Below are 17,259 nucleotides of genomic sequence, written 5' to 3' on the forward strand. Positions count from 1 at the left end.
GCCTGCCCATCTCGCCAAAAATAAATGAGGCGTTGACCTCGGAACTATCCTCAATAATGATCGCCGGCCCCTCGAGTGCGTCTCCACCTTTGATCAATGCTCCTGTCGCGGAAGGCTCCTTGCAAGACTCATCTTGAATTCCGTAAGATGGAAGGATCTCCTCCTTAGGAGAATCAACAATAACCAACAGGCTAACGGGGTCAGCCAGGATCTTCATCCTTTGTTCATCCCGGGTCCCATATCGAGGTCCCTCTAAACTACCCGCCAAGGGCTTCCCGGCTCGAGGAAGACTCCGGCCACCTGCCAATTCAAGGGCAGTGCTCGATACCCCATCCATTGCCTCACCGCCATAAAGCTGGGCTGCGCCAACATCAGATTCCTGTCCGAAAGCATCTATCCCCATGACCCGAGGATCAATCGATCCCAAATGCTCTTCGTGGGGTACTGAGAAGCTGCTTTCTCCCTCACCTTCAGCACAAGGATTTCTTGCCACCCCGAAGGTCCAAACTGATGGTTCAACCTTGGAATAATCCACCTTGACCCTCTTAAGCTCCGGTGGCTTAGCCGATAGGCTCTCTTGCCTTTTCTTCTCCTCACCAAGCATTAGAGTGTCCCCTCCAACAGGTGGCACCTCCTCATCAGTGGGATTCCTCCCAGACCTACATAGATGCAGAGGTTAAATGCACGGGATGAAGAAAGTTAGTAACAGCAAGCTGCTTCAAAATATACAGATGCATCAAGGCTTAAGGCTTACCATAGTCTTTGGCTTCCCACCGAGCTCAGGATAAATATCGCCACGTTCGATCGATATGCGGGCAGATTGAGTACAAATGACCAATCCAACCCTAGAGATCCGATACCGCACCGGGATAAACCACTACGGCTAAAGAGACAAGAAAGGTAGAGTTAGGCGCATAAAAAGAAATCACCAAGAAGGGGTAAAGGCACCGCGTTTATTTACGCCCGACGTTCCACTTCTCAAAGAACAATATCTTTTCCACTAGGATCAGGTCAGATGTTCTCAAAGTTCATCCTTCGTTCTGGCGTGTGGTTTATATGATCAGGCATTACTCGAGCATGATAGAGGGAATACCCTTCACCCTGAATCATTTGATCCAGATGTATAGTCCCCGTCTCATTCGCGGGGGCTTAATCAAGCTTCACTGTCGAGCCCCGAGATCCCTTTTTGCCTCCATCGACCAGTCCGAAGCTAGGGCAGTAAGCCCCTCGGTCTGATTATTGCCTCGTTTTAGCTTGCATTTCATCATTAAACTTCATATTCCTAGCATCATCTTCTCTAACAACTAGCATAAAAATAGATCACGTATTTTTAGAATCCCATTTACATATTTAATTGTTGTTACCATTTTCATGGTAAACAAGGATGTTGCTCTCCGTAGACTGTTTTCACTCCTTCCTCTATTTGGTATTTCATCATTTGGTGAGGAGTTGAAGGCACCGCCCTCATGTTGTGTATCCATAGCCTCCTGAGGAGTGTGTTATACCTTATGTCACCTTTGATGACATAGAATATAGTGTCTTGTATGGTCCTAGCTACGTTTACTGGCAAGATAATCTCTCCCTTTGTTGTTTCACTTGCCATGTTGAAGCCATTCAAGACCTGGGATGCAGGTACAATCTGATCTTGTAGGCCGAGTTGTTCCACGACCCTAGATCTGATTATGTTTACTGAGCTACCTGGATCCACTACAACACGTTTAACTTGAATTTTATTTAAAAGGATAGAGATTACCAGGGCATCGTTGTGAGGCTGAGATATGCCTTCTTCTTCCTCATTACGGAATGATAAGACGTCCTCGGGCACATAACTCTGAGTCCATTTTCCTATGGTGATTGATACTTTGGTGTGTTTGAACACATGTCGTTGAGGGACATCGACTCCGCTAATGATCATGTGGATTACATGTTGTGGTTCTTCTTGCTCATTTTTCCTTGCATCTCTCTCCCTGAAGTGATTCTTAGCCCAATCACTTAGGAATTCTCGAAGGTGGCCCTCATTGAACAAATGAGCCACTTTGTCCCTTAGTTGCCTGCAGTCTTCTATTCTATGACCATGTGTGCCATGATACATGCACATCAACTTTAGGTTTCTTTGAGAGGGATCGGTTTGAATAGGCTTAGGCCACTTGGTATCCTTAATCTTTCAAATAGCTGAGACGATCCCTAATGCATCTACACAAAAATTATATTCTGACAGTCGAGGTGCCTCCACAGAGTCGGTGTGTTTATCGAACCAATTGTTACTCATGTGTTCCCGAGAACTCTGACCTCGATCATTTCTCCGATTATTTCGATGAGTGTTACGACCCGAGCCGTTGTTCCTCCTATCGATATATGGCTGATAATGTTCTTTATTGAACCTTGATTCCCTGTCTGTATCCCTCGGGGGCTTAGCCGCCAGCCTGTTAGGATGAACTGAGCCCGAGTGGGCTCCCAACTGGTCGTCCTCGACCCTAATCTTGGACTGGTAACAATTATGCATATCTGACCACGTCATAGCTGGATACTCGATCAAGTTCTGCTTTAATTGTCGAGATGTTATCGAACTCCATTCGTTCAAACACTGCATAAAGGCCTGCACTACCCAATCGTTGGAGACAGGTGGTAACTCCATTCTTTCCATCTGAAATTTGGACATGAACTCCCTCAACATTTCGTCGTTCCTTTGTTTTATCTTGAAGACGTCTGATTTCCTCGTTGCCACCTTTATGGCCCCGGCATGTACTTTCATGAAGGCATCTGCTAACATAGCAAATGAATCAATAGAATTAGGAGGCAAGTTGTGGTACCAAATCATAGCTCCTTTCAACAATGTTTCTCCAAATTTTTTTAACAAGACCGATTCGATCTCATCGTCATTCAAATCATTTCCTTTGATCCCACAAGTGTATAAAGTAATATGCTCGTTAGGGTCAGTTTTCCCATTGTATTTGGGAATATCGGACATGCGAAACTTCTTGGGAATGGGCATCGGAGCCGCACTCTGGGGGAATGGTTTTTGTATGAACTTTTTGGCATCTAAACCTTTCAAGATCGGAGGTGCCCCCGGTATTCGATCAACACGGGTGTTGTAAATCTCCACCGTTTTGTCATTTTCTTCAATCTTCTCTTCCCCGGACTCGATCCTCTTGGTAAGCTCTTCGAGCATCCTCATAATAGCGGGGTTAGTCCCCGAGTCATTTCCGTTTGACCTCTCTTGCGCTGGTTCAGCACGACGAGTATTTTCTGGTTCAGCTATACTCGGAGTCTTATTCTGACTTTGAAGTTGAGCGATGGCGATTTGCTGAGCTTGCAGCATTTCGAATATAACCTGGAGGCTGATTCCCCCATCTCTCATTCCTAGTGCTTCTTAGCCACCAGATCGGGCTTCCCTGCGTGCATTCCCTCCGGGGTCTGTGCTTGAATCAGCATTTAGAACACTATGCGAACTGACATCAACTGGCTCCATATTTAGCACTTCCTCAAGGTGTATTGGTAGTACACCGACTATACTGCTATTTTCTCTAAGACCTTCGTTGCATGAATAGGTGTGTTTTGTGTGCTAGACATGTTTCAGCTTGAGAATCAAAAAATCTTGACAAGAAAAAGTGTAAAAACAACGTGTGTAATGAGAATCGGTAAAGAAATAATCACTATTGTCTTTAGCCCCACGGTGGGCGCCAAATTGTTTACCTCGAAAATACGAGTAACAATTAAATTTGATTAGTGGTTTTAAAGATATGTGATTTAGTTCAATACCAATTGATAATCAAGAAATATGAAATAGAAATGAAAGATAGAAGTGAATCAAACTAATATTACTTAGCAGTACTGCTTAGTGACCTCGAGATGGACTTAGAACAATAAGAACAATTAAGCAAGAAAAGTAAGTAAGAACAGTAGAGCTAAAAGATGATTTTGATGAACAGTAGGAAAAAGTAGAGAGTATAATCTTTGCTCAATGATTAGATGATCCTACAAATGATTGAGGTCCCCTTTATATAATAGGGGAATCCAAAATAAGGAATGTTTCTATTTAAAGTAAGGAATATTCTTAGTACCGCTGTCTAACCGCCTAGTACGGAATTGTACAATCCTACTCCGGAATTTGCACCATGATATTGGAGACGTGGCAGGAATCCAGCTCATTCTGTTATAAATTCATAACAGTACTATTCCGGGGTCGAGCATACTTGACCTTGATATTCCTCGAACTCCTATCTCCGAGCATTGTATTCTGTCTTCGAGCTCGAGTATGGTCCACCGGTATCGAACTCGACCTCGCCCGGATTTGGGCTTAGAATGGACCTTCGAGCCTATAAATCAGAGGCATGTGATTTTGACCGTATACACGTTGATTCCCGAACACGATCCCGACTTAATTCCTTGGGCTTTTATTCAGACTTCAAAGCTCCAAATCACTTGAGTTCATTCCATAATATCTATATAGCTCTGAATCACCCCTACAAGGCTTAAAGCGCACAATTAGTGCAAAATACTAGTGATTAAAGCTCAAACTCAATTAAAGTGTAGTAAATTAGAGTGTAATAAGAGACTAAAATATGTTATTATAGCCTATCATCACCCTTCATAAAAAACGGAGTCAGAAGAGTTGCACCGGGAAAAAAAAATTACCTACATAGAAAACGAAAAGGTACTATAAGAAATAGTATTTTCATCAAGGAAAATTAAAAAATAAAAAACATAATTAAGCAAAAAAGTTAAGGGGACTCAACATCTAATATATATACATGAAAAAAACTTTTATCTTTTATATACGATATAATTTTTGCCCCCCTATCTTTCCCCTACCTAGCTTCGCCACTGACTATAAGTTAGAGTTAGGTTTGAAGATATACACAAATAGTATTTAAATTCCTCGTTAAGTTGAATAATGAAATTTCTTCACTAGCAAATTTTTAAATAATTAATCTATATGAAAGTTGTTTAATTAATAAATTCTCTTTTCTTGATGTATAAGTTGATCAGGATTAATTGAAAGCGGATTTCTTGAATTGTGTACTGCTAAATTAACTCAATGAAGCATTTACAAATTAATCACAAGTAAAAATCATGTTACTCTAATCCGAAAAAATAATATTATGAATATTCAATAATTAACTTTACTTTAATAATTATCTCGTAAATATTTGGTAGGGTTACAAATACAGACATATATCCAACTATACAACCTAGAAAGGAATTTCTTGTCCTTGGATGTTTTCTAGCGTTTGCTCCTCTGGATGGAAAGTGCGACAACGGATTTTCTTCATTCATTATTATAGCTAAAAATTTCATTAATACACTTTATCCAACTTAATTAAAAAGAAGATTTATTTATTTGAATATGTGGGTCGTACTGAAATTATTTGATCCTTGAGCACGCGATTAAAGCTGTGGGCCTTTTTTTTTGCCTCCTTTTACCTTTTTTCTCCTTGTTATATTTCTTTTGGTTTATTAATTTCATGACTTACGTGTATCATCTTTTTCTTTTTGTTTCTTTCCATTGCAGTGATTGCTTAACTACAGTGCGGTGGTAATGTGTAATTATTAGGAAGCAGATTGGTATCGAATTACTATCTAACATGCCTTTTGTCAAACAGGAAAATGAGTAGTTACTGCATTGGCTGTGAGGCTCCAACCAGTAGTATTAGTTAGATAATTATTGGAATGTCATTAATTTTTCTTAATCTTTTTTTTTTTTTTTTTTTTTTTTTACGGAAGGATTCAGCTGGTGAATAATGAGGAAGCTGAAGATAGAAGAAAGGATGATCTTTGGTGAAATTGAACATATGTATTCAATACTAATTAAGTGATGTGAAGAGAAATGCGCTCCAGTGATTACAACTATAACTATAGGAAATTGATATTTGATTTAATAGGTGACGATTTAGCTGGTTTTTTGCGAAATTTATTTCAATAGAGTGTACGATATCGATGGCCCGAGGAAGAATACTCAATGGGTTAGGATTGCCTCATTTCGCTTTACCAATCTCAAGGAAACACCGAATACAAGCATAAATCATTTGTACGGACAAAGATTCATAATAAAAAAAGAAACAATTCAGATAGTACAATAAGGCGCCTAAGTTCAACTCTAGCTCCACGGAGAACTTCCCTACCCTTGCCTTTGGTACACTTCCTCCCCTGCTTGAGCACCTCATAACTACATTTAAAGTCGTTCGCTCCGAATTCGTCCGACACTTTTTATTCAGGAATGTTTCAAAATATTGGCGTTGTTCTTTATAAACAATGCCAAGAAATCAAATTAATAGAATATACACAAGTACATTTTATCCAATTTTCATAACTTTCAAGAAACCAAATTACTAAAATATACCAAGGTCAAGTTTTCATTTGATATTTGCTTATTAAACTAAGCTTTTCTACCATTACTTTAGTGGTTTCTTTTATCATGTCTACTATATGAATCGATTTAACATCTTGAACTTCCTGTTCAGTCAAGACTCCATATCAAAAACTAGATAGTATGGAGTAGGCAGTATATGATATGGGCCTAGCCTTCACCTAATTACTGTTACGTAATTCCGGTCTATATTTAGTAAACAGCCCATCTCAGTTCTTACTCGATCAATAGGGGGGAAAGGGGGAAGTGCACAAATAGCCATTCTTAAGGCTACTATTTAGGGATTAGCCAACACTTATTTTGTCCTAAAAATCTTAATTTCAAGAGAATTCAGTCCAGGAAAATTGAACTGAAAAATTGAAATTCAAGACAAATTGGCTAATTCCTAAATAACAGCACTTTAAAGTGGCTACCTGGTGTCATTTCTACGATGAATTGGGCTATTAAAATGGGAAATTGAGAACACCATTGGTGGTCCCATAAGGGATCTTTGAGGCTCACTTCAATGAGTATCTGGAACAAAAGAATAACAACAAATTTTCACAATATTGTTTCAAATTAAACATCTGATACAAATCTCTGAATAAAGCACAACACAACAAAGCAATAAAAATGACTACAACACCCTAGTAAGCAAGATAGACAGTAATATGAAGCAGAGTCTGCACACCATCAGTTTCTTGTTGGTTAGCAGCTGGAAATGTCTTAACAGTAGCAAATCCTTTAGCATTTACATACTTTCCAGTGCCACCCATAATAGCAAGATGTGATTCCGAAACCCTAGTCCTGTGTACTCCAAAGAAAGTAAGGCTATCACTATAACTTCCACTATGAAACATCACTGTAAAAGCCATAGTCTGACTATTTCCATCTTCTGAACTCGCAACGTAAAATCCTTGTGCTTTACCAACTAGGCCAGAGTTAAGTTCATGACTTTCTGTTAATTCATCGTCGAACACTGTCAGTGTACCGAACATGAGTTTTTGGAACGTGATTCCTGATCCTAACTGAGCCATGTTTAAGGCGGGGAAACCAGAACCTCCACCAATGATGTTGTTTCCGTTGTTTTGAACAACGTTAGAAGCTGTTCCGCTAAGACCTGTGAGAAAAGGGATATTGTTGTTGCTGATGATTCCGTTGTTGTTGCTGTTTACTGGGACACCGTTGTCGACTGCTAGAACTGCACCATTTGGCTTTGCGAAGGGTACTTGTCCGCTTAACGAAGGGTTGGTTGCGATGCCAGTTACTGCTATTGCTGAAGGGTTTGATCCTCCAAGAATATCGTGCATGAAAAAGGAAAATATATGATCATCTTCACCAGCTCCACCTGCTACGGCTCCACCAGCTGTCGCAGCAGTTGCAGCAGCACTTGCACTACCTACGGGTGCTGCACCACCTGCAACCCCTGCAGCTCCTGCATCACCTACGTGTGTTGTAACACCTGCAGCTCCTGCATCACCTACGTGTGTTGTAACACCTGCAGCTCCTGCACTGGTAGGTGCTGCAGTACCAGCACCTGACCCAGAAGGAGCTGCAACACCAGCACCTGCATCAACATGAGTTGCAGCTCCTGTAGCAACAGGTGCTACAATACCAGCACCTACTCCAGTAGGAGTTGCAACACCAGGAGCCGCTCCTGCACCAACAGGAGCTGCAACGCCTGTACCTACAACTGCCCCTGAAGCTGTTGGGGCCTCGTCTACATCAGAAGCTTCTGGAGCAACGGTGGGAGTGGCGGGCTCCTCGTCAAGGATTCTACGCGCGGTAGTGGAGGCGATTGTGAGAGCTAGAATGAGAAGGAATGTAAAGATGGCTTTGAGTTGAAACTGTTTGGATTTAGAAGTTGCCATGAAAGATTGATGGAAGAGAGATGTTTTTGGCGTTTGATGCTTCAAAAATGATTCTTTGGAATTTGATGCATACAACGAATTGGTTGTGTCTATATATATGCTTAAAATGGAGAGATATTTCAACACTTTTTCAGAGTGTATGATAGGAGTTGATCATATATATATGGATTAGGTACTAATAACCTTTCCACTCCTTCCAGTGCATTAGTTGAAGATTGCAAAACCAATTTTATGTCCAGATGTTGATTAGGTAAGTAGCAGATAAAAACCAATCACTATTTAAATTGCAATTAAACAAATAAAAGTCCTAAAAATGAGATGTAAAAGCTTACTTTTAATCTTCCAATTAATTAGAAATGGAACGAAAATCTTGAAGAAGCTGAACAGCTTAAACAATTATCATCAAGTTATTTAAAGTACACTAAAAAACACTTGTAGGTGACTATCTGTAATAAGTGTTGATAACTTGGAAAATTATTCTAACAACATTATAACAAATTGTAGAAGAGCAAATTATTCTAACAACATTTTCTTACATCATAAGTATATACTTACCTTATATTCTCATTAATCTTGTTACTTGTTTATGATTCTTAAATAAAAGCACCCATTCCCTTATTTTTGAGAACTTTAATTTTTGGTGGCTGTGGTCAATTTACATATATCTATGTACCTCAGTCTATGGCTCTATGCACAAAGATGAATTAAATGCTTTTAAGCGATTTAATTATTTCTTGAGAGGTTGATTTTGTTAAACTAGGGGAAGTGCACGGTTAGCCACTAATAACACATGTACTTATTTTTAAGCCACTATTTAAAATGTCTTTAATCTTTAGCCATTGCTTTAATAAATTTTAACTACCCGGACGAAAATACCCTTCTGCTCATGTCCTTAACTTTTGAACTTAACTTCAGAACTTCAGAACTACATGTCCTTAACTTTTGAACTTGTAACTCTAAGTTCAGGACTTCAGGACTACATGTCCTTAACTTTTGAACTTAACTTCAGGACTTCAGGACTACATGTCCTTAACTTTGGAACTTGTAACTATAAGTTTAGGACCAAATGTCTTTAACTTTTGAGCTTGTTAGTCTAAGTTCAAGACCTATTGTCCTTAACTTTTGGGCTTCTTAGCCTAAGTTCAGGACCTATTGTCCTTAATTTTTGAGTTTGTTAGTCTAAGTTCAGGACTTCAGGACCTATTGTCCTTAACTTTTGAACTTGTAACTGTAAGTTCAGGACTTATTGTCTTTAACTTTTGGACTTCTTAACCTAAGTTCAGGACCAAACTTTTTTTTCTAGTACCCGTATAAAAACTAATATTCTCATCAAGGACATGACAGAATGTGACTTGTTGATTAAAACTCGACACCAATACAGTTATGTGTATGCGCACACAAGCTCTGAATTTTGCTAATATAAACAATAGCTTGAAGATAATCAATACAGTAAAGTTTGAGTTAAAGAGACAACTAATTATCAACAACAAAAAGAAGAGAAAAGTGTTTTTTCTTGTCTTGAGAATTGAGAGTTTCAACTTTGAGAAAAGCTTTCGAATTTTGTTGCCGACGACTAAGCCATCTCAACCGGAGTTCCGAGTTCAAAGAGAAGCGAGGGTTTGAGAAGAAAAGCAATGGAAGAAAAGGTAAAAGTGTCTTTTCATATTAATTTTAATAGAGTAGTGGCTATTTTGCTCAACATTAGAATTTCTGGATAAAAAATAAATACCACCTTCAATAGTGGCTACTACACGCCATTTTTACGTTAAACTACCGTAGCATATCGCCTTCCGTTTCAATTTATGTGAACATTTTCATTTTTCGAAATCCAAATTATGTCAACTTTGATCATTATTTTGAAATATATTTTTTTTATCATATTGATATGAGAAAAACTGAAATATATAGTACTTATCATATAGTTTTGAATATCTAAATTTTTAACTTTAAAATATTGAGTTAATCTAATCAAATTTAGTTTCAAAGATTAGTTAAATTGACTCTAAAAAAGCGAAAGAGTCACATAAATTGGAAAGGAGGGGTAATGTTTAGTACTTCCTCCGTCTCATTTTATGTGACACATTTTTTTAATATATTCAAAAAAGAACAACACAATTTATTAAAAATAATTTAATATTAAAACTATTATTTTACCATTAGTGAGATAATATATATTTATACAAATATTTATGACTTAATTTAGATTATAAATTTTTAACAATATTTTTTACTTTTCCTTTATAAATTCCGTGTATAGTTAAATATTTTCACATAAATTGATACGGAGAGAGTAGTTAATTTCGAGATTTAGGAAAAAACTAGTAAAAATTGCACGGGGCGCCCTATTTGGTCGCCCCCATTTAACCTATACCCATTTTTTGAAATTGTTTTAACTTGTACCCACTTTTTAAATAACTTCAGCCCCATTTCTCCTCCTCCTCCTCCTCCTCCTCCTCCTCCTTCTTCTTCTTCTTCTTCTTCTTCTTCTTTTTTCTTCTGCTGCTGTTGATGCTGCTATGGAACTTCAGTTATTAAAATTTTGTGTAGACATATCTGGTTCAATGATAAGACGAAAATATTCTTACACTACTGCAGTCAAGAAATACGAATGGATCTGCAAGTAATCATTGTTTGGCACCATGTCCTTTTTCACCCTTAACTTCAGGCTAAAGTGAAAGCATTTCACCACAAATTTAGCATCTTGCCCATGACAAGGAAATACCAAGTTACTTGTGTAAGCACGTGATTTTTGCCCTATGAAAGAATTACTTCCAAAAATTCAAAATAAAACGATTTTTCTTGGTGCGCAATTTTGAGAATTTTTGTGACATTTTGGATAATTATTTATATTTGTCTGTGCATGTTTATTTGTTAAATTAATAAAAAAAATACAAAAATATGTCGCATTTGCATTTAGGATTTAATTCTACAATTAGGAATAATTAAGCTTGTTTTACAAGAATGAAAATTACAAAAATATGCATCGTTTGCATTTTTAGCATTTAATGTCCAATAGTACAATTTAATGCTTAATTATTACTTAATTGTGTGTTAATTGTTATTGGGAATTAATTTGCGCTTTTATAACTTAATTTAGTTCTATATAATAATTTAAGGATTTTTAGAATTTAGTTTTAGAAAAATAAAAGAAGAAAAGAGAGCAAAAATATAAAGAAAATCGGAATTGAGCTCTTCTTCAAATTCAAGCCACAAGCCCAAAAAATACCCAACCTTCCCCATGACCCGGTCCACTTCAAATCGGGTCGACCCAGTCCACTTCAAACCGGGTCAACCCAGTCCATAACCCAAATGCCCAACACCCCTATCTTCCTACCTTATACTTCACAAAACAAAACAAAAAAAAGAAAAAAAACCACAAAACTTAAACTAAACCCATCTGCCACCCCCTCTCTTCTTCTCCAAAAAACCTTCACCCCAAACCCTAGCCAACCATGGCTGCTCACCTTCACACACACGCACAACCCCTCCATCGACTGCTCTTTCCCCCGTCATCGAACCTCCATATCCACACCAAACGACCCTGCTGCCACTACTTCGTCTTCTCCGTTGTCGAGCTTGAGCTCGACATCTATGGCTGCTTCAAGACTGCTGCTTCGTCGTCGTCACGTTAGCTCCCTCCTGTAGCTTCCTTGCCTTCACGTTGTCGATTGTGTCGGAGGATTCGACCTCAACAGTGATGGTCTTACCCGTCAGGGTTTTCACGAAGATCTGCATCTTCGTTGTTCAATAGCAAAATGGCATTATTGTGCTTCATCTTCTTCAGTTGTTTCCTAGCAGCTCCATCACGTCCAAACAAATCCCATGGCTGTTGGTCGATGCCCCTAGCGCCTCCCTTCTGCTGCTTATGATGCTGCCTCGTCGCCTTTGCTCCGAAACCAAGCTACTTCTGCTGCTCCTGCTGCAGCCTCGTCGAGCAGCTGGTTCGAAACCAAACCCCATCGCCACCCTCACTTCCATACATGACCAAACAAACCAGCCACCTCCCCTCCTTCTCTTCTCCGCGAGCACCAAGGCTGTTACTTCCTCGTCGATCTCCAGCAGACCCAAACATCTCACCTTTCATGCTGCCTCGTCGAGCAGTTGGTTCAACAACGAGACTCAACCATCTCGTTTGTTCGAGCTTTGGTCGGGGTTTGTCGAAACAGTACATACACAGCGCATCGAGGTTGCCATTCGAACCCAGGTTCTTTGTTTGTATTGGAGAAAATTTGTGTTCATGTATTTTTTTAAAGTTTGTTTCTTTTGAATTTTTCAAGTATGTTCATAATGTCGAGTGTTTATTTTAGTTTGAATCATTCATCTCTGTTATGATGTTGTTAGATTTAATTTGAAGTTCAATTGTTTATTGAAGTTTAGTGATTTGAATCTATTTGCTTGTTATGATCAGTTGTTATGTTTGCTAAATCTGAAAGTAGGAGTGTTGTTAAAAATTGTTCAGTCAAAATAATTCCTGTTTTTGTTGTTCATCATATGATTTTAGTTTGCATTTCGTTTCCGTTAATTGTGATTCATGTTGTTCCAGTTTATTTTTGTTGTTAATATTGTTGTCTCCTTGCTCATCCATTTTTGGTCTAAGTTAACCAGGATTGGTTCCCAATATGGTTAATTTATTCCCATTAATTTGAAGCTGTATGATTCATCTGTGTTCATGAGATTTGTTGTTGAATTTGTTTAGAAATTGGTCATATTTGCTGTATTTTGGTTGAGATTGATTAGGTGATTGGTTATAGCTGATGGGGTAGTTTGGTAAATTGCAGTAAGGTCGGAAGGGTATTTTTGGAATTGAACATTTGAACAATTGTTTAATCTGAATGCTTTGTCCACTAGGCATTAACAATATTAAAATAATACATTGTGGGGGACAAGACATGTAATTATGGAGTTGATATAATTGTTTAATATAGTGAGGGACAAGATATAATGCAGTGGGGTGAGAATAATGTAATTATTTATGTTAAGCATGGGGGACAAAACATGTGGGCATGGGGGACAAGAGTTTAAAATAAAGAAAACATTAAGTAGTAGGGACAAAGCATGCAATTGGGGGAATATTTCGGGTTGGGGATTCAAGACAAGAGTCTTGTTATAAATAGAGTCATTTGACACATTTTAAAAGAAGGGGAACACTTGAACTTGAAGATAATTAGAGGGGATTTTGGAGAGAACATTTCAGGAAGACATTTTTTTTACAAAGATAGTTTTAGAGAGGATTATTTTTGGAGAGAGGAAGACATTCTGAAAATCCTAAGAGAGTGTTGGAAAGTTTAAAAAGAGAAAACAAAAACAAAGTGAGAAACGAGTTTAGTTTCGGGTTTAATACACGCGTGGGTTGCTGCTGTTTAGTTTGTTTACATACTTTTGGGTTTGTTCTATTGAGTTGTTCAGTTTTCTTCAAAGTTTTATGGTCCTTGAATCTGGTTCGAATTGCTGTTGTTGGGTTGCTGTTGCGTTGCTGTGTTATTACTGTTGCTGACTCCTCCTTCTTTTCTTCTTGTACTCCCATTTCCAGGTACACATTTGTACACTCTCGGTTTGAAGCGAAATGAAGTATTAACCAGGCTTTGTTCCTGTTGAATTCCTCCTGTTTAGATTTGTGCTTGAATAGAGTTTTCCTTTCTTTGTATAAAAATGTAGTTGACTGATTAATCAGTAATGGGGTAGCATATGTATAATAACTCCTTCATCTAATAATATTAGTTTAAATTAATCAAAGAATAGTTAATTTGTTTTTGATATTATTGTGTGTCAATCTCATGTTCTAGTGTTATTAAATAATAGAATATAGAACGAAAGCAATCTCTCTTTGTACAAACTCGATTGCAATTTTCCATTTGCATTAGCCGTAAACTAATAACTAATAAGTTACGTCTTTCTTTTAGCATGTAATTAATTGGGAGATTTTCTTTTATTTTAGAGACGAACTTAATAGAAAAAATGTAGTCACTATAGGTTTATCCTTTTAAATAAAAATGAGACGAGCCTCGCCAAATAAAACGCACAGATTGCGGGGCCCTCACAAAATGTATGTGTAAATTACTTAGAACTCGGGATCGGCCGCTTAGCGAACTTCACGGCCTTTTTCCCAAAATAACCACGCGTTAGTCTCTTTAGGCGCGTATTTAATAATGTTACCTCCCTAAACTCAAGTGCACATTTATGTGACTCAAATTCAAATCTCATCGACGTTGAAATATGTCTCTAACCACGGGTACATTGATTGTGACGTGGTTCGAGATGCATTTCCACGACGTTGCAAATTCTTTAAAAAAATAATGAATGAGACGTGCCTCAACAAACAAAGTGCACAAGCTACGGGGCCCTCCATACGTTTTGGTAAAATTACTTAGATTTCGGGATGAGCCGTTTAGCAAAATTCCACGCCCTTACCCAAAATAATAATATGCTAATCGCTTTAGGCGCGCATTTTAATAATCTTACCTTCTTAAACTCGGGTGTGCATTTCATGCGACCCAAATCCAAATCCCAAAACATTGAATAAAAATGTGTTCCGGATCGCGGGTGCATTTCATGTGACGCAATCCAAAGACATGTTTTTAAACGATGTTCACATTCTTTTAAAATATAATAATAAAAGCGGTAAAGAGTTAAAATTTGCACATGAGCTCATAATTGTATAAAATCAGATAAACAAGCCGAATATGACTGTCACACCTCCTTTTTGCGCGCCCGCCCCGAAGGGTTAATGCGTGAGGGAGTTTTTCCAATTTAAGTGACAATATTCGATATGGGATTATTTATTTAATTCAGAGTCGCCACTTGGGAAAGGTTTGACTTTTGGTGTCCCAAGTCACCGGTTTATCTTGAATCCCAAATCGAGGAAAATATTTGACTTTCCAAATGAAGTCTGCGAACCAGAAATTCTAAGTAAGGAATTCTGTTGACCCGAGGGAAGGTTTTAGGCACCCTCGAATCCCGTGATTCTAGCACGGTCGCTTAAATTGTTATAATGGCTAAATATCTGATTTAAATACATGTTGTGACTTATGTGTTTTTATTAAGTTTAAACTGCTTTTATTATTATCATTTATTTTTATAGAATGGCAACGTCGTGAAAATGCATCTCGAACCACGTCACAATCAATGTACCCGTAGTTGTTAACACATTTCGACTCCGTTGAGATTTGAATTTGGGTCACATAAATGCGCACCCGAATTTAAGAAAGTAATATTATTAAAACGTGCCTAAAGAGACTATCACGTTATTATTTTTTGGGAGGGTCATGAAATTCGCTAAATGACCCATCCCGGATTCTAAGTATTTAATATGTACATTTATGAGGGCCCCGCAGTTTGTGCATCTCATTTGGCGAGGCTCGTCTCATTTTATGAAACGGGCAAACCTACAATGACTACATCTTTATTATGTTCGTCTCTAAGAATGGAAGAAAGAAAATACATTCTAATTAAATTGCATGCTTGGCCAACTCCGGATTCTTGTTTGATTATCTAATTAGTTGTTTATGAGGCGGGAATTGTCTCGTGCCTTATTTCACGGGTGAACATGCTGTTAATTTGCTAAAGGAGATTGCAGGCAAGATTAATAAAAATACTAAACTTACACTAAATGTTCTTCAAGTTCGAATTTTAAACTAACTTATTTGGGCTTGATTAATGGAATCAACTACTTATTAGGAGATGCTACTAATTGGATTCGAAACTGACTAATGGAATCCGGACGTGACAGAGTTAAATTAAATGATTTAAAGCTATATGGTGTTTGTCCAGGTTAGTAGCAATCTACCTTATACATACAGAATATAAATAAAAAATGAAGTCTAGTTATCGATATACCAATTACTCGTGCATTCCACGAATTACATAATTACATCATACGTACAAACTAAACAAGCTAAACCATTGTAAATCACAATAATTAAACAAACTAAGTTTTCAATTAGATACGAAACTACCTGCTGTATTTTCTTATTGAGTTACAACCTAAAGATTTGCACAAATCTACTAACACTTTATAAGACTATTGGCACAACACCAAATGACTGAAAAATTCTCCGCGCCTTTCATTTCAATACTCATTGTTACTGTTACATCAAGGTGAGATTCAAAATGTGTACCTGGATGCTGAAATGCAAAGAAGAAGAAGAAGGATAGAGAAGTCAGCAGCAGTAGCAAAGGACAGCAACAACAACAACAAATACAACAGCAATAGCACCCCCGGGCAGAATGAAACAGTAGTAACTCAATGAAACAGTACCCAATGTCCAAGTAAAAGACTCAACAAGGCTCAGTTGAGACCCAGGAAACTCCAATATTACTCAACAGGTAATAGATGAATCCGACACAAGATTGAAACACAGTTTCTGATTTTCGGACCCTCAAAGGAAAGAAACCCCAAATTTCAAATAGAACAAAGCAGTTGATGCTGATTTCAAACACAAAAAGGTAAGGAAAAGCAAAGTTTTCAACTTCAATCAAACAGCAAAAATTTTCTTTTCTATCTCCCTCCCTGATTTCTGAAACCTTTCTTTTCTGATTTTTAAACTATCTTTGATTTTCTGAACTATCTTTTTTCTGCACTCTCCACTGTCTCTCCTGTCTGATTGATCTCCTCCCCTAACTAATGGAATCCTTCTCTATTTATTCTAGCATCAGCCCATTCAAAACAGCCTGTTAAAATCCACTGAACTCCCTCCCATGTTCTCCTGCTGTTTTTTTCACTCAACAGATTAAAATAAAGCCCCCTTCCATGAGATTCCCCTTGACAGCCCTATCTTTAAATATTAAAAATGGTTTCCCTTTTATTAAGCTAAACAAGAGTATGGGCAGCCTGAATATGCCCTGACAGCACATGCTATCCAGTTTGCTCTAATTCAATAAGGAAACTATAATGCAACATGCTGCCCAAGAGTGCACATGCCATCAATTCAGACTCAACCCTGAACTGCAGCTATAATCCAATCCTTAAATGTTTCTGATTCAAATACACAAACTATAAGTAGCTATACTCAATTCTTAATTGGATTCAAACAAAGCTTCAGCAGA

General features: G+C 37.8%; 1 protein-coding gene across 1 annotated transcript; it reads right to left on the reverse strand.

Annotated features, from left to right (window-relative positions):
• Positions 1–6,894: 6,894 nt before the first annotated feature.
• Positions 6,895–8,330, reverse strand: LOC107812912 (dirigent protein 25-like). The gene has a single exon (XM_016638094.2). It carries the CDS (start codon positions 8,215–8,217, stop codon positions 6,994–6,996), a length of 1,224 nt encoding a protein of 407 aa, XP_016493580.1. The 5' UTR covers positions 8,218–8,330; the 3' UTR covers positions 6,895–6,993.
• Between the last annotated feature and the right edge of the window lie 8,929 nt (positions 8,331–17,259).

This window comes from Nicotiana tabacum, chromosome 18 (assembly GCF_000715075.1).
Source record: "Nicotiana tabacum cultivar K326 chromosome 18, ASM71507v2, whole genome shotgun sequence".
Classification (NCBI taxonomy): Eukaryota; Viridiplantae; Streptophyta; class Magnoliopsida; order Solanales; family Solanaceae; genus Nicotiana; species Nicotiana tabacum.